The sequence below is a fragment of the Ovis canadensis genome, chromosome 4 (genome assembly GCF_042477335.2).
Source record: "Ovis canadensis isolate MfBH-ARS-UI-01 breed Bighorn chromosome 4, ARS-UI_OviCan_v2, whole genome shotgun sequence".
Lineage (NCBI taxonomy): Eukaryota > Metazoa > Chordata > Mammalia > Artiodactyla > Bovidae > Ovis > Ovis canadensis.
Window position 1 is genome coordinate 121,242,877 of NC_091248.1, and position 20,974 is coordinate 121,263,850.

Below are 20,974 nucleotides of genomic sequence, written 5' to 3' on the forward strand. Positions count from 1 at the left end.
AGACAATGGTTTTCCACAGATCCCTGCCAACACCCTGAGTCATAAACCTTTTTGATCTCTGCCAACTTGATAGATGAAAACATAGCATAGTGTAATTTTAACTTGCAATTTTCATGTAGACAAGCAGGTTTGTGTTTGAGAGCCATCTATTTGTCCATTTCTGTGAAAGCTCTGTTCATATGATTTGCCTGCTCTCCCATGAACTTCTGTTCTTTTACTTTGATTTTTTTCAACTCTTTCTACACGAGGATAACTAGCTTTTTGACTGTGAAAACGAACCCAAATATTTTTCCCAGTCATTTTTTCGACTGGCTGGATTTTGCCAGATTTTTTAAATTTTATGTAATTGTATTAAGTGTTCTCTTTTTACCAGAGACGAGGATGAGACAGGCTGGGACCTGGAATCGTTTACTTTGCTGCAATGCTTGCACTTAGACACACCTCTCCTGGAGCAACAAAATACAAGGAACCAGGCTCCTCTGTCCACAGGATTCTCTAGGCAAGAGTACCGGAGTGGGTTGCCATTTCCTTCTCCAAACAAAGAAACTATCTGGGACTAAACATAACTGCATCTATGCACAGGGCAAATTCTGGACAAAAGATACAAAGAGACCAAAAAAACCCAACCGCCACTTCTAAAGGGCCTGGAGCAAAAGCTGGGGTTTGGAACCAAGAGCTGGGTACTAAGCATGCCTCCTGTACACACCACCAGCTGAAGGGTGGACAAATCACCTAAGCTACACCACCACCCCCGCCCTGATCCCTGGATACATCCCTACTTCACCCCACATTAGGAGCCAGCTTGGTGTGGCGGGGGGCGGGGGGGGGGGGTGGCCGGGGCACACTTGGGGAGTGAGCAAGGGAATCTGTGGTTTGTTCACGAACACCCCCTCCCCCCACCCCGCCAGCAGGAGACCCAATGACGCCTTCCCTGAATTTTCTATCAGGCCTCTGATCCATTTCTATTGCATAAAAAGCACCAGTGGTCACGAACCGCCTGCCACTGCAGGAGACCAAAGAGGCGGCTCCATCCCTGGGCGGGGAAGATCCCCTGGAGTAGGAAATGGCAACCCACTCCAGTATTCGTGCCTGCGAAATCCCACGGACATGGAGGCCTGATAGGCTACAGTCCATGGAGTTACAAAGAATCGGACACGACCGAGCACGCTCCCACGCAGAAGTTCGAAGGAGGCCAAGAACTCCGGTCAGCAACAAGCCTTCTCTGGTTCAGAGAGGTCAACAGGCTTGCCAGAGGTGCACAGCTAAGTGTAGGGGCGAGCATTTCAAACCTCGCCCCTTTACCCCACACTCCTCCCCAGGGCAGGGTAGTCACACCCCCCATCCCCCCGAACAGAGCGGGTGAGCACACCTGCGAGCTCCCCAGGGGACCCCCTCACCCTCGCCCCCCGCGGGTGCCCTCAGGGAACCCCGGCACACACCAACCGCCCACCGGACCCTGTCCCGGGGGCGGATTCCCCCGGGAGGAGGCGCGGCCCGGGCGGTCGGGGGCGGTCCTCGGGGGAGGTGGGGAGCGGGGGCGGGGCCGCCGCGCTCTGCAGGAAGGACGCAAGCGCCGCGGGTTTCCGGGGGCCAAGTTCGCTTCGCGATCACGAGTCTGCAGCATGGGGTCCGTGCCCCGAACACTCGAGCTGTTCTACGATGTCCTGTCCCCCTACTCCTGGCTGGCCTTCGAGGTGACGCCGGGAAGCAGCTTCGCCCGGGGCTTGGGGAGACAGAGGCAGAGGGAGGGGTCAGCAAATAGCGGGGGACCTCGGTCTCGTGAATTTCCTGGCAGTGCCCTACGCGGTTTAGGGCAAGCAGGTAGAGAGCCAGGACTGAAGGTCACTTTGTTGATAAACGGGATATGGTCGCTGGCTCCAGGTGGAAGGAACCTTTATGTCTTAAGGCTGGGGTTTCCCATACTGGCTTGGAAGATGAGCAACTCCAGGAATCCAGAATATAAGCCCTCCGATGTCAGTTTTGGGGGGTGGGGTGCAGAACAAATAAAAACTGTCCACAGGAGCAGAGATCCTGGAATTGATAACTAGGAACTGAGAGAGTTTTGCCCTTTCAAACCAAATTTAGGGTGTCCTCCTAACCCTTTCTCCGCGCCTATAGACTGGCTGATCAGTGCCATCAAACACCCTTCTCTCCCTCAGCCCTTTTCACTCTCCGTCTCCGCCCCTCCCTGCAGGTCCTGTGCCGATATAAGAATATCTGGAACGTCAGCCTGCAGCTGCAGCCCACGTTAATTGGAGGGATCATGAGAGACAGCGGTACAAAGGCAGCGGTGTTTTTGGCGGGGATTTGAGGGAAGACATTTCAAACGTCCAGGGGAGCGGCCCTTCCACTGGGTCTCCTTATTGGCGGCAGCAGCTAGTAATATGTCCGCTGCCTGAAACCCAGGTAGGTGCATCCCCCGTCTGGGACCCTCAGGTGATCTCTCATCAGTAAGCCCAACTTTCCCCTTGCAGGAAACCAGCCGCCAGCTATGCTTCCCCGCAAAGCCGTATACATGAGAAGTGACGTTAGGCTCCTGAGCCAGCATCTCCAGGTTCCCATCCACTTCCCCAAGGATTTCTTCTCTGTGATCCTTAAGAAAGGTGAAGAGAGTGGGATATGGATGGAGCATAAGGTTTCAGCAGTGGATTTGGCGATTTCAGGGCCAGAAAGGAGGGGTTTCGTTGATTCCATTAAGTGAAGGAAACTTTGGGAAAGCTCAGCATCAGAGCTGATCATGCAGAAGGTTGTGGAGACAGAAGGGGAGGGAGAGCAGGATGGATCAGTGATCAGAAATGCAAATGGGAGGCTGAGGGTGATGGAGCACTGGCGGGGGCCGGGGTGGGGGGGGGGGGATGAGAAGGAGGGAAAACCTGGTCTTCATGGGAAACAAGCTAGAGAAGGCCCCTCTCCAAGTGCCTCTGCCCCACAGGAAGTTTGACAGCCATGCGCTTCCTCACTGCGGTGAAGATGGAGCACCCGGAGATGCTAGAGAAAGTGTCCAGAGAACTGTGGATGCGCGTCTGGTCACGGGTGAGGGTTGGGCTCTGGGCACCCACTTTCGGGGAGACCCAGGATGACTTGGTGACCCTCCCCTAGGCCTAGAGTCCAGGTCCTGCCTTCCTCTTTGTTCACTGACCTGGTCCACTGGCCTCCATCTCACTCCTCACTTCGCCACCCCCTCATACTGACTGTCCTCTTCCCAGGATGAAGATATCACGGAGCCCCCGAGCATCCTGGCCGTGAGTGTTCCCACTCCTCTCCTGGGTAATCTGAGGACAGGTGACCTCTGGGGGCAGAGAGGACATTGTTTATTATTGGGTGGAAGAGGTCATAGTTACCGGGGGAGAAAGGATATTTGAGAGGCCAAATTACTAAACGGTTGGAACTAAGAAGACTCTCGAAAGAATGTATCACGGGTGAAAAAGGAAACATGTATTTGATGAAAGAAGGTGGTACATGTGGTACCTGCAGATGTGGAGACTTGAAGTAGTGGCACGTCGTGGCCCTAAAAACTGCAACGCAAACCTCACTGTCACATCTAAGAGACATAAAAAACAGGCTTTGGAAAGACAAAGAGAGATCAGTCACTCAATCCAGAAGTACAGAAAGTCCGAGTGAGAAAAGTGGAAATAGCTCCAAATGTCAAAATGTGTGCCAGCCATATTTAGATGTAAAAAAGTTTTTCTTCAGGGTTAAATCAGGAAATTCAACACCGCATTTTTTCCCCTTAAGTTTCTTCCCCCCTTAACCCATAACGGTTTCCCTTGTGGCTCAGCTGGTAAAGAAACTGCCTGCAATGCAGAAGACCTGGGTTCGATCCCTGGGATGGGAAGTTCCCCTGGAGAAGGGAAAGGCTACCCACTCCAGTATTCTGGCTTGGAGAATTCCACGGACTGTATAGTCCACGGGGTTGCAAAGGGTCGGACACGACTGAGTCACTTTCACTTTCACTTTAAGTTTACAAAAGACAGGAAAAGGCAATGGCACCCCACTCCAGTACTCTTGCCTGGAAAATCCCATGGACGGAGGAGCCTGGTAGGCTGCAGTCAGCTGAGGCATATTCAAATGTAATATATAAAATGACAAGTCACAAAAAAAGTTAAATGTGTAAAGCATGCCCAGTATATCCTCCTGTGTTTTCATTCCTGCAAAGTCTATGCATTGGCTTGCTTTTTCACTTAATATCTAATAATCATTTCCCATGTCATTTAAAACTGTTGGAGAGAACAATTCTTAGGTTCCACATAGCATTCCATTCAGTGGGTGTACTTCTGTTTACTGAACCAGTTCCCTGTTGTTGAGCACTTGGCCAAAATAAACTTCGCTGATGTAACCGGGTCAAAGACAAGAAGTCATACCTGACTTCATATTTCCCACTCCAGGTCAAGGGGGTCAGTTGCAATACTTGTCAACCCAGCTATGTATTAAAATCACTTACAGCACCTGGACACCACCACCCAGAAATTCCCATGTAATTTGTTCTCGAGGATGACATCCAAACTGAGATTTTCAAAAAAGCTCCCCCAGGATATTCTAGTATGTGCGGCCAAAGTTGAGAATCACTGATCCCAACAAACCCCAAAGTGAAACCTTTAACATTCTCTGAAGCCAGACGCTGGTGGCTGCAGCCATGTGCCCTGTCCAGAGTCCTCAGGAAATTCTATGGGAATTAGAGCCCAGCCCTTGGATTCAGGAATTCTGAGAAGTAGGAAGGCACGAGCCCCCAGCTTAATGTCAAGGGACTTGGATTCTAGCATTGTTTCTGCTACTAATAAGCTCTTTAGCACTGACCAAAATATGTACCATTTCTGGACTGGAGGCTCCTTGTCTGCTTTGTTTTGGCTTTTTCCCATGTTTATTTATTTGGCTGCACCAGGTCTTAATTGTGACATATGAACTCTTAGTTGCAGCGTATGGGTTCTGGTTCCCTAACCAGAGACTGAACCCAGGCCCCCTTGCACTAGGAGCACAGTCTTCAACCACTGGACCACCTGGGAAGTCTTTCCTGACCTGTTAATGAAGTGATTGGGAAGCTGGCCTCTCAAAATGCCCTCTGGCATTAAATTTCTACAATTATGACTCGTGGCCACCCACTCTTTCTACCAATCTCATGATTTTGAAGGCAAAAAACATAGCCCCTCTTGGCAAAGATAGACCTCCATTCGTGGGTAGGTAAAAGTGCTATGGATAATGTGGGGGCAGAAAATAAAATGACCAGAGTTTTCTCCTGAGATTCCCACCTGCACTAACGCAGACACACTTGTTTTCCCTACCACACCCTTCAGGCTGCAGAGAAGGCTGGCATGTCCATGGAACAAGCCCAGGAACTTCTAAAAAGGGTCTCAACACCACAAGTGAAGAACCAGCTCAAGGAGACCACTGAGGCAGCCTGCAAATATGGGGTGAGCAATTCTGTCCCCACCCCTGTGCTGAGACAGAGAATCTTGACCAGGTCCCCAAGCTCCTGAGCCAAAGTTACTCCCCAACTGTGAGTCCTCTGAGATCTCCAAGATCACCCTCATCATCTTCCTTCCTTTCCCTGGGCCCAAGGAAAGGAGGGAGAGAGCTAGATGGTGAGAGAGGAGACAGAAAACTCTCCTTAGAACCCTGGAACCTCTGGAACCTCTCATCGAATACCTCTGGCTACTTTGTGTCTATGACCTCAGACCAGTGTTGACTTGCAGCCTTCAACCACAGCCCTGTAACCACCTGCTCCTTCGCCCTCCTGCCCTGTTACTTCTCCAGGCTTTTGGGCTGCCCATCACTGTGGCCCACCTGCATGATGAAACCCACATGCTCTTTGGCTCCGACCGGATGGAGTTGCTGGCATACCTGCTGGGTAAGTTACACGTTCATACTGACTGCCCTTGAGCCCACCCCTGCATTATATCAGTTGCCCAGAAGGATGGATTCAAGAATTTAAAAAAAAATGTTCTAGGCACTTTCGATAATGGAACCTCATACAGAGGTAGGTGTGCTTGAGGTGGAGTGGGGAGGGGCCACCTTCTTCTGCAGGAGAGAAGGAAGCCTTCGTACCCAGCACCCAGGAGCTCTTCCTGGAGAGAATCCCTGAGGGCTTGCGGGGCCTCTGACTCATGATCTTTTCTATTCAGGAGAAAAGTGGATGGGCCCTGTGCCTCCAGCTGTAAACCCCAGACTTTAAGCCCAAAGCCCAGAGGAAGCAAGACGATTGGTATTAAAAAGCAAACCATCTGCTTACCCCTCCTCCACTGTGGGGCCCTGGGACTCTGGTTTCCTATCTGATAGAGGTTCTTGTCCGGTCTTGGGGTATGCTGGGGGGCGGGGGGGCAGGCAGGACAATACACTGTCTGCTGTTAGTCTCACCAGGTGCCTCTGAGAACCTCCAACTCTGCTTTTCACAGAATAAACCTAATGCCATTAGGCATCATATTCCTCAGCCTGTGTCCTCCCTTGTGTTTATCTGTTCTTGTTCCTACAGCCACATCCTGGCCACGCTAGATGTTTGAAAAGAACAGTTCTTTGTGTGCCCCCAGCCCTTTGCCCCACTTTGGGGCAGCTTATGTGAAGGGAACAGGAAATAGTCCCTCTTTCTCTTCTACAGAAGCTTCTTAAGTCTGTCAGAGACAGAAAGCTAAGCCAGATGGATTCTGCAACTAACCAGCTGGGCAGTGTCTTCTGACCAGCCATGGTGCCTGAGACACAGGCTGGGGCCGGAAGCCCAGGGGAAGTGGAGGCTAGCGAGAACCCCAGCATGGCTGAGCTTGCATCCAGATGTTTAAATGGGGTCCGGCTACTCTGACCAGCAGGGGCTGGGAGAGGCCGTGCCAGGAGACTGACCAAAGCTGCCAGGGCCTGAAGAAGTTGCTCATCCCCTCAGGGTGCCTTCCCCTCGCCCACAAAGCAGATCCCAAGGAAAAGCCAGGCCTCTCCCTGGCTCACTATGACCCCTGTTCCCTCCCCAACAAACCTATAGCTTTCCCACTCCCCCCAGTTAATCACTGAGAGCTCCTACTCTTTCTATGCCCACTGTGCAATCATCAGAATGCCTCATGTTTCAATAGGGTCTGGACTTCTTGGAGAAGACTCTCTTCAGATGCTGAAACCACACTTGGATGCCTGTGTGGTGACTTCGATGGCTCAGAGGGCTTTCGGAGTTTAGATGCCTCTTCCCTTTGCTATCTTCTCATCTCGTATTTCTGGCTTTCTCATCTCCTATCCTATGTTCCCTTCTTTTCTCCCATCACTTTCAGTCTTCCTCCTCTCCCCCTTTTTTCCATTATTCCAGCACACTCCAAGACTTCAACTCATCCTGACCAGGCATACCTGTAATGTAATGTCACAAGTATATCCCCAAATAAGCACTCTGTTTCTCCAAAGGAGACCTGTGACAATGTGCAACTAATGCAAAAATAAAAATATGAGAACCATAAGGGCAAATTAAAACAAAAAGGAGAGGCTTCCCTGGAAGTCCAGTGGTTAAGACTCTGAACTTCCAATGCAGGGGGCGCAGGTTCAATCCCTGGTTGGGAAACTAAAATGCAACATGCCGAATGGCATGGCCAAAGAGTAAAACTTAAATTTTTTTTTAAATGGAACTTTCCATATATTGAAGTTAAATATAATCACCTATATTGAAGTTCTCATAAATGTTGAGGGTTAGAAGAGACAAAGCTTTGTGAATAAAGATGCTTGTCTCACCATTGCTTGTTGTATCAGATAAATGTCCACCAGGAGGATTTTTGAATAAATTATGGTACATCCAGGAAGTAATGTTTCATAGCCATCAAAAATTATATTTGTGAAGAATTTTTAGCAACTTATAGGAACTTTGGAAATTCTTAGGATATAATATTGATTGGAAAAAATGATCCAACTGCATAGTATGGTCTCAATTATGTCTTGCATAAAGATATATTACAGAGGACATTAATCTGGAATAAACCTGAACTATTAATCTAGAATAAAATATATCAAAATGTTTCCATTTTATTTGCATACGTTTTTAGATTATATATTTATTTTTGCCTGAGCTGGGCCTTCGTTGCTGCAACGGGCACCACTCTTTGTAGGGATGTGCAGGATTCTCATTGCCATGGCTTCTCTTATTGCAGAGTATGGGCTCTGGGTGCGTGGGATTCAGCAGCTGGGGCTCACAGGCTCTAGAGCTCTGGCTAGCAGCTGGGGCACACAGGCTTAGTTGCTCCACAGCATTTGTGATCTTCCCTGGCCAGGGATTGAACTCGTGTCCCCTGCATTAGCAGGTGGATTCCTAACCACTAAACCACGAGGGATGGTGACAGCAGCCACGAAATTAAGACGCTTACTCCTTGGAAGGAAAGTTATGACCAAACTAGATAGCATATTCAAAAGCAGAGACATTACTTTGCCAACAAAGGTCCGGTCTAGTCAAGGCTATGGTTTTTCCAGTGGTCATGTATGGATGTGAGAGTTGGACTATAAAGAAAGCTGAGCGCTGAAGAATTGATGCTTTTGAACTGTGGTGTTGGAGAAGACTCTTGAAAGTCCTTTGGACTGCAAGGAGATCCAACCAGTCCATCCTAAAGGAGGTCAGTCCTGAGTGTTCATTGGAAGGACTGATGCTGAAGCTGAAACTCCAATACTTTGGCCACCTCATGCGAAGAAATAACTCATTTGAAAAGACCCTGATGCTGGGGAAGATTGAAGGCAGGAGGAGAAGGGGACAACAGAGGATGACATGGTTGGATGGCATCACTAACTCAATGGACATGAGTTTGAGTAAGCTCTGGGAGTTGGTGATAGACAGGGAGGCCTGGCATGCTGCGATTCACGGGGTCGCAAAGAGTCAGACAGGACTGAGCGACTGAACTGAACTGAAACCACCAGGGAAGCCCCCTTATTTGTAGTTTTTTAAAAGATTGTTTATTCCAGTAAAAAAAAAAAAAAAAGACTTCAAGAATTTATAGATTCACATTTGTATACAATTGTGTACCCTTCTCATTGTTTTCTAAATTTGTATCAGTTGCTTAATGCTGAATGCTCAGTCGAGTCCGACTCTGCGACCCCACGGACTGTAGCCCACCAAGCTCCTCTGTCCATGGGATTACGTCCATTGACTACTTTGGTAAAAATACTGGAGTAGATTGCCATATCCTCCTCCAGGGGATCTTCCTGACCCAGGGATCAAACCCACATCTCTTGTTGCTTCTGTATTGCAGGCAGATTCTTTCCCACTGAGCCACCTGGGAAGCATCAATTGCTTAACTTAATCCTAAATCTTATCTCAGTGTAATGTAGGATAATCTCTTATTTTAGAGGCAGATATTGCAGCCCTGGCCACTCCTCCTTCAAAGGCTCTAGAATCCTATTTTTCTAATCCAATAGCAGATTTAATCTTCTCTGAAGGAATGAGACAATTTCTAGACTAATCCTTTCACATGTGATCTAGATTACAATGTTTGAATTTATGGCAAATAGAATAAAAATTGATTGTATTAGTGAGGGTTGTCAAAGAATTAAAAACAGGATCAATAGGATATTGAACTTGGATTCTCAGGCCTTTGAACTTAGACTGGAACCGACCCCACCACCTTTCCTGGGCCTCCAGTTTGCAGATGGCAGACTATGGGACTTCTCAGCTCCCATAATCACATGAGCAAGCACTGATCGAGCTAATCTCTCCTGGAAACACTCTCACAGGCACACCCAGAAATTATGTCTTATCAACTCTCTGGCATCTCTTGTTGTTCAGTCGCTAAACTGTGTCTGACTCTTTGCCACCCAGTGGACTACAGCACGTCAGGCTTCCCTGCCCTTCACTGTCACTCAGAGTTTCCTCAAACTCATGTCCGTTGAGTTGGCAATCTGTTTAGTTCAGTTCAGTCGCTCAGTCGTGTCCGACTCTTTGCGACCCCATGAATCGCAGCATGCCAGGCCTCCCTGTCCATCACCAACTCCTGGAGTTCACTCAAACTCATGCGCATTGAGTTGGTGATGCCATCCAGCCATCTCATCCTCTGTTGTCCCCTTCTCCTCCTGCCCCCAATCCCTCCCAGCATCAGGGTCTTTTCCAATGAGTCAACTCATGGCAATCTGTTAGCACAGTTAACAGGTGAAATAACTATCACAGGGAGAAAAGGAAAAGCCTCCAAATGCACCAAATTTTTCCCAATAAAGGAACACTTCTAATTGAAGCAGTTTCATGCCTAGTTTTTTCCTTTCCACATCTTCTGATCAACGGTTGACATACAAAATTTGCAATGAGGTCAGTGCTCAGAATTAAATACTGAACCGCTTCCTTGTGTTGTAACTCAAATTCCAAGCTTCCTAAATAGTGTTATGCTTCCAAAATGCAATGTTTTTAGGTAAAGTTCTTAAAAGGGATACTGTGTTTATAGAACCAAAATAAAAGTGGTAATTAAAAACAACAAAGTATGGCATGCATGTGGTAAAACAAAAACACTCAGAAAACTATTGACTGTGAAAAGTGAAGTCATCCCTTTCCTACTTTCCACTTTTCTGTATATGCTTCCAGAAATGCCTATGTCTAGTGGGGGAGTTTGGGGGAGAATGGATACAGGTACATGTATGGCCGAGTCCCTTCCCTGTTCAGCTGATGCTATCACAGTATTGTTTGTTAATTGGCTATACTCCAATACAAAATAAAAAGTTTTTTTCTAAAAAATGCCCATGTCTTTCAACACAAATGTCAGGCATAATACGGAGGTTCCATATACCCTTCATCCAGTTTCCCCAATGACAACATCTGGCATATCCGGTACAATAATACAGCCAGAAAACTAGCATTGTTACCGTCCATCAACCTCATTCAGATTCCACCAGTTTTGCCTGCACTCATTTCTGTGTCTGTGTTTAGTTCCATATAATCTTATCACCTGTAGGCGCATGTGCTGGAGAAGAACATGGCAACCATCTCCAGTATTCTTGCCTGGAGAATCCTATGGACAGAGCAGCCTGGTGGGCTACAGTCCATGCGGTCGCACAGAGTCAGACACGTCTGAAGCGACTTAGCACGCATGCAGATGCATGTGACCACAACCAGTCTAGTCTAGATACTGAATGCCTCCAAACTTAAGGATCCCTCAATGCGCTTTTCGTAGCTACAACTACCTCTCTCTTTTTCTCCCCACTTCCCTAACCCCTGGCAACCTCTAATCTGCTCTTATAGTTCTTATTTCTCAAGGGCTGTATGAATGGAATCAGAATGATGTGTTTTCATTTAGCCTAACTCCCTGAGATCCACCCATGGTATTGCATGTGTCTGTAGTTTGTAGTTTGTTCTTTTTACTGCCAAGTCATCATGTTCCTTGGTATGGATGTGCCAGTTTGTTTAACCCATTGAAGGACATTTTGGTTGTTTCTATTTTGGGGCTAAAAATCAGTTTCTGGACCAAATTCCAGTGTGTGTGTGTGTAAGCATCCTACACCAATCGGCAATTTTCAGATGCCAGCAAGGTATGCAAGAATTCAACTCAATTCTAACACTACCCAGAAATAGCGTCACATTCCATATGTAAGACCACCCTCCACTTCAGACGCTAGCTGCAAGTCCAGGTTGTCACTGGTTCTTCTGAAGACTGGTTATATAACCCAAGACCCCCTCTTTGGGTTTGATTAATTTGCTAGAACAGCTCACAGAACTCAATAAAACCTGTTTACTTACTAGATTGCCAATTTATTATAAAAGTATATTAAAGGATATGATTCAAAAGCCAGATGAAGAGATAGATAGGACAAGGTCCTGAACAAGCTTTTGTCCTCACGGAGCTTGGGAACCAGCCTGGAGGCAGGTGGAAGCCTCCCAGCTTCCCGATGTAGAATGAAGTGAAACCTCAGTTGTGTCCAACTCTTTGCAACCCCATGAACTATAAAGTTCATGGAATTCTCCAGGCCGGAATACTGGAGGGGGTAGCCTTTCCCTTCTCCAGGGGATCTTCCCAACCCAGGGATCAAACCTATGTCTCCCACATTGCAGGCAGATTCTTTACCAGCTGAGCCATAAGGGAAGCCCAAGAAAACTGGAGTGGGTAGCCTATCCATTCTCCAGTGGATCTTCCTGACCCAGGAATCAAACCAGGGTCTCCTGCATTGGAGGCACATTCTTTACCAACTGAGCTATCAGGGAAGCCCAATGTAGAAGCTCTCAGAAAATGAGGTTTTTATGGAGACTTCGTTACATAGTCATGATCGACCAAATCTCTGTTGTTCAGGCACTCAATCGTGTCCGACTCTTTGTGATACCATGAACTGCAGCACGCCAGGCTTCCCAGTCCTTCACCAGCTCCTGGAGATTGCTCAAACTCATGTCCATTGAGTCGGTGATGCCATCCAACCATCTCATCCTCTGGCGTCCCCTTCTCCTCCTGCCCTCAGTCTTTTCCAGCATCAAGGTCTTTTCCAGTGAATCAGATCTTCTCATCAGGTGGCCAAAGTATTGGAGCTTTAGCTTCAGCATCAGTCCTTTCAATGAATATTCAGGATTGATTTCCTTTAGGATTCACTGGTTTGATCTCCTTACTGTCCAAGGGATTCTCAACAGTCTTCTATACTACCACAATTCAAAAGCATCAATTCTTCGATGTTCAGACTGCTGTATGGCTCAACTTTCATATCCGTATATAACTACTGGAAAAATCATAGCTTTGACTACATGGACCTTTGTCAGCAAAGTAATATCTCTGTTTTTTAATATGCTGTCTAAGCAGAGACATTACTTTGTCTAAGCACTGAGAATGATAAAGGTGTCTTTTTGTGAATGAAGTGACTTTTATAAGCACCTAAAGGTGGGGGGTGTGGTTGCCAGAAGAACCAACCGAGTGATCAGTGAGTTGTAATTCTCAGTTCTACCCGATTTCTGGGGAGGAGAGAGGAGCCTGAGGTTGAAAACCCCCACCTTTAGGTGCTTCTAAAAGTCACTTCATTCACAAAAGACATGTTTATCACTAGCAATGCTTATGCAATTTCAAGGCTTTTGGAAGCTGTGACCCAGGGACTACGGACAAAAGCCACATATATATGAGAAACTTATTTTGGTCATCTGAATATCCATATATATACTGGGCTCAGTCCTATCTGACTCTTTGAGACCCCATAGACTATAGCCTGCCAAGCTCCTCTGTCCATGGAATTTTCCAGGCAATAATGGAATGGGTCGCCATTTCCTCCTCCAGGGAATCTTCACAACCCAGGGATCAAACCCACATTTCCTGTGTCTCCTACACTGGTAGGCAGATTCTTCACTGAGCCACCTGGGAAGCCCTATATATATAATCAATCACAATATCACAGGGGCTACTACAAGTAAAGTTGCTATGAATATGTACATACAGTTGTTATATGCACATAAGTTTTCATTTCTCCAGGGTAAATGCCCAGGAGTATAATCACTGAGTGATGTGGTAAGTGAATATTTAGCTTTGTAAAGAAACTGCTATAGTTTTCCAGAGTGGCCTTACCATTTTACCTTCACACCAACAATTCATGAGCAGTCCAGTTTCTCCACATCTTCTCCAGCACTTGGTGTTACTACAATTTCTTATTTTACCTTTTCTGATTGGTGTGTAGGGGTAAGTCATTGTGATTTTAACTTGCATTTCTCTAAGGACTAATAGGGGCTTCCTAGTAACTCAGGCGGTAAAGAATCTGCCTGCAGTGCAGGAGACCCAGGCTCTATACCTGGGTCAGGAAGATTCCCCTGGGGGAGCGAATGGCACCCACTCCAGTGTTCTTGCCTGGAGAATCCCATGGACATAAGATCCTGGTGGGCTGTGGTCCACCGGGTCACAAAGAGTTGGACATAACTGAGCAACACACACACACACACACACACACACACACACACACACACAGCTAGATGGAAATGTGCTGATGGTTCTGCAGCCTACTTTGAAATGAATAAAAAAATAAGATATATCAGGACTTCTCTGGTAGCACAGTGGATAACAATTCACCTGCCAATGCAGGGGACATGGGTTCAATCCTTGGTTTGGGAAGATGCCACGTGCCTCAGAGCAACGAAGCCCGTGTGCCACAACTACTGAGCCTGCGGTCTAGAGCCTGGGAATCGCAACTGCTGAGCCCAAGAACTGAAATTACTGAAGCCCGGGTGCCCTAGAAGAGAGGCCACCGTGGTGAGATGCCCATATACCACAACAAAGAGGAGCCCTTGTTTGCTGCAACTGGAGAAAGCACGTGAGCAGCAACAAAGATCCAGTGGAACCAAAAATAACAAATAAAAGAAATTTTTAAGTGTTACATTTCCTGGGTAATAACTTTAGAGATTACTTTAGATATTACTTTAGATAACTTTAGAGATTAGCAGAGGGTGATGTACAATGTAAGTTACAAACAGATGCTCCACAGTGAAAGAAATCCAGGCCCTGCGACAGGATGGTGGCCCTGTGGTGGGTCCCTGGGTCAAAGCCAGGCTGGAGGAACAGGATGGGAAAGGAGTGATAAGCTTGGGCTTATTTTCACCTTTACAGATTAGAAACTGAAGCCCCAAAAGGTAAAGTACTTACCCAAGATCACACAGTAAATGGCAGAACTGAGATTTGGAACCTGGTTTGGCTATCTCAAAAAAATACATGATCAACTACAATGTGTCTCACTCCAGTATTCTTGCCTGCAGAATCCCACGGACAGAGGAGCCTGGTGGGCTATGGTCCACATGGTTGCAAAGAATTGGACACGACTGAGGCGACTCAGCAGCAGCAGCAGTCCCTGTTTTCTCATGTGCGGAGACATATTACACGGGACGCTGTGGCCACTACCTGTAGACATTTCTAACCAACACAGTGCTTTCTTGTGTCACTCGGCAACCACCACACTCAATTTCTCAAATGTCAGTATCACTTTTTGCGGCTCGGTGCTAAACATGCAACGGCACTGAATCCCACTATTTGCTCAGTTCATTGCCAGCGAGCTTCGTACTACGTGACAGTTAGCTGGTGAGCGTAATATTTATCCTGACATACTTGAGGCTCCTTTGAAAGCATTTCTGCCCCCCCCCCAAATATCAAGGTTTCTGATGTACTTCCTGTTATATCATTTAACTGGGGCTTCCGTGGTGGCTCAGTAGTAAAGAATCCACCTGCCAACACAGGAGACTCAGGAGTCATGGGTTTGATTCCTGATCTGGGGGGGATCCCACATGCCACAGAGCAACTAAGCCCATGTGCCAAAACTATCTAAAGCCCAGGAGCTGAAACTACCGAGCCCACCTGCCGCCACTACTGAAGCCCGTGTGCCCGAGAGCCCGTGCTCCGTAATGAGACAAGCCCCTGCTCACCGCAGCTACAGAAAAGCCCTCACAGCAACGGAGACCCAGCTCAGCTGTAAATAAATAAATATAAGCATTTTTTTACAAAAGATTCTAAGTTTGATTCTAACTAAAGAAATCATGGACTTTCTCTGAGCTGGTTTCCTCCTCTGTAACATGCAAATGATAATCAGATCTACCCCACAATTGTTACTAAGGATCAAATGACATTGCGGATTTGTTTCCACAATATTTGTTGTTTCTACCATCAACACCTTGTAAGAAGTCACCTGCACATCAGGCTTCTAACAGCTCTTCAGTTAAAGTATTACTTTTTATAATTGGGCTTAATTAGCTCATAAAAGATGAGCATCTCGATAGCGCCTACAATCTGAATTTCCCAATCTTGCTTTATAGCTTGATAAAGACTCTGATGCTGGGAGGGATTGGGGGCAGGAAGAAAAGGGGACGACAGAGGATGGGATGGCTGGATGGCATCACCAACTCGATGGACGTGAGTTTGAGTGAATTTCGGGAGTTGGTGATAGACAGGGAGGCCTGGCGTGCTGCAATTCATGGGGTCGCCAAGAGTCGGACACAACTGAGCAACTGAACTGAACTGAACCTTATTTATCTCCTGATATTCTCTTTTGCTGCCTTTGCTATCTGAAAAACCAGTCTTTTCCCAAGACGCCAAACAATGGGGAAAACAGCATCTATATATTCCTCCAGGGAGGACCAGGGTAATGACCTTAGAAAGTCATAGGAGTTTTGTTAAATTATCATTGTCAAGCAGCCAAAAAAAAAAAAAGTGGTTAGGGTTGGATGACATAGCAGTTAAGAGCCAGGGTTTTGGACTGGGATGGTGGGTTCAAATCTTGCTCACACCTCACCTACAAAATGATATAATGATAGTAACTCCCCCTTATTCCATTATATTTTAAATTACCTAATTTTGTATGTACAAAAGAGAGCATATGTGCAAAACTACAGAGAGCAGTAGGTACGAAACACTCCATGTGGGTTGGCCATAAGCACAAAGCAGACCCAGGTTCAGAAATACAAGACCACAGAAACCTGGGGATGCAGAAGCACACAGCGGTAGACACCCATGACCCTTCCCAGGAAGTCTGTGCATTTTCTCCTCTTCTCCCTCTTCCCCTGATCACCCACTTTCCTGCACCCACACCCTCCAAAATGAGGCCACAAAGTGGGCCAACCAAGAGGGGTGCTCCAACCTCCAGCAAGGGGGTTTGCGGAAAGTAAGCAAGTAGAAAGTGGAAAGACAATTGAATTAAGTGATAAACTCAGTTGATAAACTAAGTTGATAAAAAAGGAAAGTAAAACCTCTGGAAAGGAGTTTGGCTTCCTGCGTTCAGGGCAATAAAAACTTTCACCTGGCTTGTCTCAATAATGTTGTTCCTTAGAATTCAACTGGAGGAAATAATCCAAAAAGAAAGAAAAACTATACCTAAGAAGATAGCATTATTTTTCTCAACAGCTTTACAGACATATGCTGCTGTTACTGCTGCTGCTGCTGCTAAGTTGCTTCAGTCGTGTCCAACTCTGTGCAACCCCATAGACGGCAGCCCATCAGCGTCCCCCGCCCCTGGGATTCTCCAGGCAAGAACACTGGAGTGGGTTGCCATTTCCTTCTCCAATGCATGGAAGTGAAAAGTGAAAATGAAGTCGCTCAGTCATGTCTGAGTCTTCGTGACCCCATGGACTGCAGCCTACCAGGCTCCTCCATCCATGGGATTTTCCAGGCAAGAGTACTGGAGTGGGGTGCCATTGCAAGTCACCTTTTTAAAGTGTATAATTTAGTGGTTTTTTTTAATATATATATATTCACAGAGTTGTACAAGCATCACTACTACCTAATTTGAAAACATTTTCATTAACTCCCCAAAATAAATCCTCCTTCTCTCCAGACCCTAGCAACCATTAATCTACTTTTTTTCTGTCTCTTAAAGCATTATTTTTGATGACCAAAAGAAAAATTGAATAAAATATACTTGATCTTATTGAATAATATAAAGGTATGTTAAATTATGATATATCCATTCAGTAAAATATTATATAGCTATTAGAAGTCATTACAATAAAGACTATATCAAAAGACAAACTGTTACAACATTTAAAAAAACATTTTTTTTAAGATAACAAAATGGTGAACATACTCTGATCTCAACTAGAGTATATTCTGGTTTGTGTGTGAACAGATTGGTAGAAATGTGCAGAAATTTAAGTGACCATGTTAGGATACTTCAGTTCAGTTCAGTTCAGTTCAGTTCAGTTGCTCAGTCGTGTCCAACTCTTTGCAATTGTGGATACTTTTTCTTCAGCCTTTAAATATTCTCTGACAATTTATATTTTTTAACAAATGGAATTTTTAGAAAATCTATTAAAAAGGACTGGAATAGATAACATACTGTAGGGCACAGCCAGACAGCAGGCCAGCCCCATGAATTGGATCCAGTTCTTACCTAACAAATCTTGCTGGCATACGTTCCCACCAGCAACTAACAGCCCTAGGCCACAGAAGTCCCACCTCACCAGGACTGCCTGACCTTTCACACTGCAGACATTCAGGCCTTCACCCTTTGGCCCTCTTGCCTGTCAGCCAACCGTTCCCGTACCCTCCAATCCAGAACTCAGTCCTTAACTCAGTCCTCTTACTTATCACGCATACCAATGACTAGGCCAATTTCCTGCTATTAACATATTTTCTGTGGATCCAAGTCCTTCTGATCCCAACCACTGTACATTCTCCTTAGAAGCTGAATAGTAAGAAAATTGGCAGAAACAAAATAGAGTCATCTCTCAGCAAACTCCGGGAGATGGTAAAGGACAGGGAGGCCTAGCGTGCTGCAGTCCATGAGACTGCAAAGAGTCAGACCCTACTTAGTGACTGAACAACAACAGCAACAACAGTATTGGTAGGGGATTGGTTAAGGACCCCCAGATGCTATGAATGTGGAAAAGCCTTCATTCAAAACGCATCTTGGGACCTTCTTGGAAACTCGGTGGTAAAGAATCCGCTTGCCAATGCAGGAGACACAGGTTTGATCGCTGATCTGCGAAGATCCTACATGGCAGAGAGCAACTAAGCCCTTGAGCCACAGCTACTGAGCCTTTGCTCTGGAGCCCGAGAGCCACAAATACTGTAACTCCCTAGGGCCCATGCTCTGCAACAAGAGAAGTCACCGTAATGAGAAGCCCACGAACTGCAACTAGACAGCAGCCCCCACTCACCACAACTAGAGCAAAGGCCCTGCAGCAACGAAGACTCAGCACAGCCAAAAGTACCAAATAAATAGTCTTTAAAAGATTAGACAAAAAAGAAAGCTTACATCTCACTAGATATCATAGAGTACACACTGGTGTGAAACCCTATAAACACTGAGTCAGAGGATGCTCAAGTCTCTCATATAAAATGATGTAGTAATGTGCATATACCTTGGTAATCCTCCTATATACTTTAAATCATCTCCACATTACTTACACTACCCAATAAATGCTATATAAATAGTTGACAATACTCAACAAATTCAAGTTTCGCTTGTTGGAACCTTCTACATTTCTTTTCTGAATATTTTCTATGCTAGTTGGGATGGATCTGAGTGAACGCAGAACCTAAGGACACAGACAGCCAATTATAATAAGCAGGTCTCTTCCCACCCTATATTCTCACTTCCTAGAGAGACAGCTCATTTAGACTACCACAGCCTTCCTGTTACATTGATCACCTCCCTCTCTTCTCTTTCAACCAGGAACAGATAATCAACACTGATACCCCACCACTACACACACATACACGTACAACCCCAGACACACTCACTCTTTATCCATAGCCTCATTCTTGTTCTCCTTTTCTCCCTGCCTCCCACCCACACACTCCACACATCCTCTGCTGCGGTAGCCCTGGCCGTGCCCCAAGACTGCTACTCCTCTGGTTGGTCCACAATCAATACTCTGAAGGCGCAGAGTCCAACCTTGCCTCCAGAGCAAAGTACTCCTCCAGCCACTCTGTGCCTCCCAGCACCTGCCTCACCCAGACTTACCACCAGATCCCAAACAGAAAAGAATGGATCCCAGATCCCCAGGCTGCGGCAAGGCCAGCTGGATTGGTAGCCTTCTAATGAGAACACTCAACTGTGCTCAGTGAGCACCTACCGTGTCAGGAACTGTGTTAGATTCAGAGATGGTTGAAACTGATCACTCACCTTGAGACACTCACAGTGGAAGTGTTGCCCAACACTGGTTCACTTGCCTGACCCACAGTGAGGCCAGACAAACTTCAACATGGGAATTTGAGACAGAGAAAGGTTTACTATAAGGGCCATGCAAAGAGAGTGGGCGGCCCATAGTCAAAAGACCCAGTGGTCTTTTGATGGTTTGGGGAAAGAGTTTTTAAAGGCAAAATAAGTGGTGAAGTTTGTAGGGTGTGTGACTTTCTTCTAATTGGTTGGTGGTGAGGTAACAGGTGACACCACCCTTATGGCAGAAAGTGAAGAGGAACTAAAAAGCCTCTTGATGAAAGTAACAGAGGAGAGTGAAAAAGTTGGCTTAAAGCTCAACATTCAGAAAACGAAGATCATGGCATCTGGTCCCATCACTTCATGGGAAATAGATGGGGAAACAGTGGAAACAGTGTCAGGCTTTATTTTGGGGGGCTCCAAAATCACTGCAGATGGTGACTGCAGCCAGGAAATTAAAAGACGCTTACTCCTTGGAAGAAAAGTTATGACCAACCTAGATAGCATATTGAAAAGCAGAGACATTACTTTGCCGACTAAGGTCCGTCTAGTCAAGGCTATGGTTTTTCCTGTGGTCATGCATGGATGTGAGAGTTGGACTGTGAAGAAAGCTGAGCACCGAATAATTGATGCTTTTGAAGTGCGGTGTTGGAGAAGACTCTTGAGGGTCCCTTGGACTGCAAGGAGATCCAACAAGTCCATTCTGAAGGAGATCAGTCCTGGGTGTTCATTGGAAGGACTGATGCTGAAGCTGAAACTCCAGTACTTTGGCCACCTCATGCAAAGAGTTGACTCATTGGAAAAGACTCTGATGCTGGGAGGGATTGGGGGCAGGAGGAGAAGGGAACGACAGAGGACGAGATGGCTGGATGGCATCACTGATTCTATGGACATGAGTCTGGGTGAAATCCGGGAGTTGGTCATGGACAGGGAGGCCTGGCGTGCTGCAATTCACGGGGTCGCAAAGAGTCGACAAGACTGAGCGACTGAACTGAACTGAATGAACTGAGGTAACAGGGTGGTACTCCAGGAATTTTGTTGTCACTGTTGATCAGTACACAAGTCTGTACTGTACATGTTTCAGACTCTCTTTTCCAGGCTCCTCTGTCCACGGGATTTTCCAGACAAGAATACTGGAGTGGGTTGCCACTTCCTTCTCCGGGATATCTTCTCTTTTCAGGGATCGAACCTGTGTCTCCTGCATTGATAGGCAGATTCTTTACCACTGAGCCACCAGAAAAACCCTAGAGATATTTACTAATCTTTTAGCTATTTCTCTTCTGCAAACCTACAATTACAATAGTCTAATCTTTTTATTTCATTTTTGTTGTTCAGTCACTAAGTCGTGTTTGACTCTTTGCAACCCCATGGACTTTAAGGTTGCTGCTGCGAGCCGTGTGCTATGCCGGGATTTGTGACCTCCAGAGGAGAGGATCTAATCCAGGGCCAAAGACCAGGCTTGACCACAGGA

The 20,974-nt window shown here is 46.4% G+C and overlaps 1 protein-coding gene across 3 annotated transcripts; it reads left to right on the forward strand.

Moving 5' to 3' along the window:
* The first annotated feature begins 1,363 nt into the window (after window positions 1-1,363).
* GSTK1 (glutathione S-transferase kappa 1) lies at window positions 1,364-15,354 on the forward strand. 3 transcript variants are annotated; one of them, XM_069588617.1, is made up of 8 exons: window positions 1,364-1,694; window positions 2,195-2,276; window positions 2,475-2,603; window positions 2,933-3,033; window positions 3,207-3,242; window positions 5,289-5,405; window positions 5,749-5,842; window positions 6,117-6,421. In XM_069588617.1, the coding sequence occupies exons 1-8, from the start codon at window positions 1,623-1,625 to the stop codon at window positions 6,164-6,166; spliced, it is 681 nt and encodes a 226-aa protein (XP_069444718.1). In that variant the 5' UTR covers window positions 1,364-1,622; the 3' UTR covers window positions 6,167-6,421. The 3 variants fall into 3 exon arrangements, with proteins under 3 accessions (XP_069444718.1, XP_069444719.1, XP_069444717.1); XM_069588618.1 differs by lacking the exon at window positions 6,117-6,421 and adding an exon at window positions 14,615-15,354 and having other exon boundaries at window positions 1,527-1,694; window positions 2,195-2,406; XM_069588616.1 differs by lacking the exon at window positions 6,117-6,421 and adding an exon at window positions 14,615-15,354 and having other exon boundaries at window positions 1,540-1,694.
* The last annotated feature ends 5,620 nt before the right edge of the window (window positions 15,355-20,974 follow it).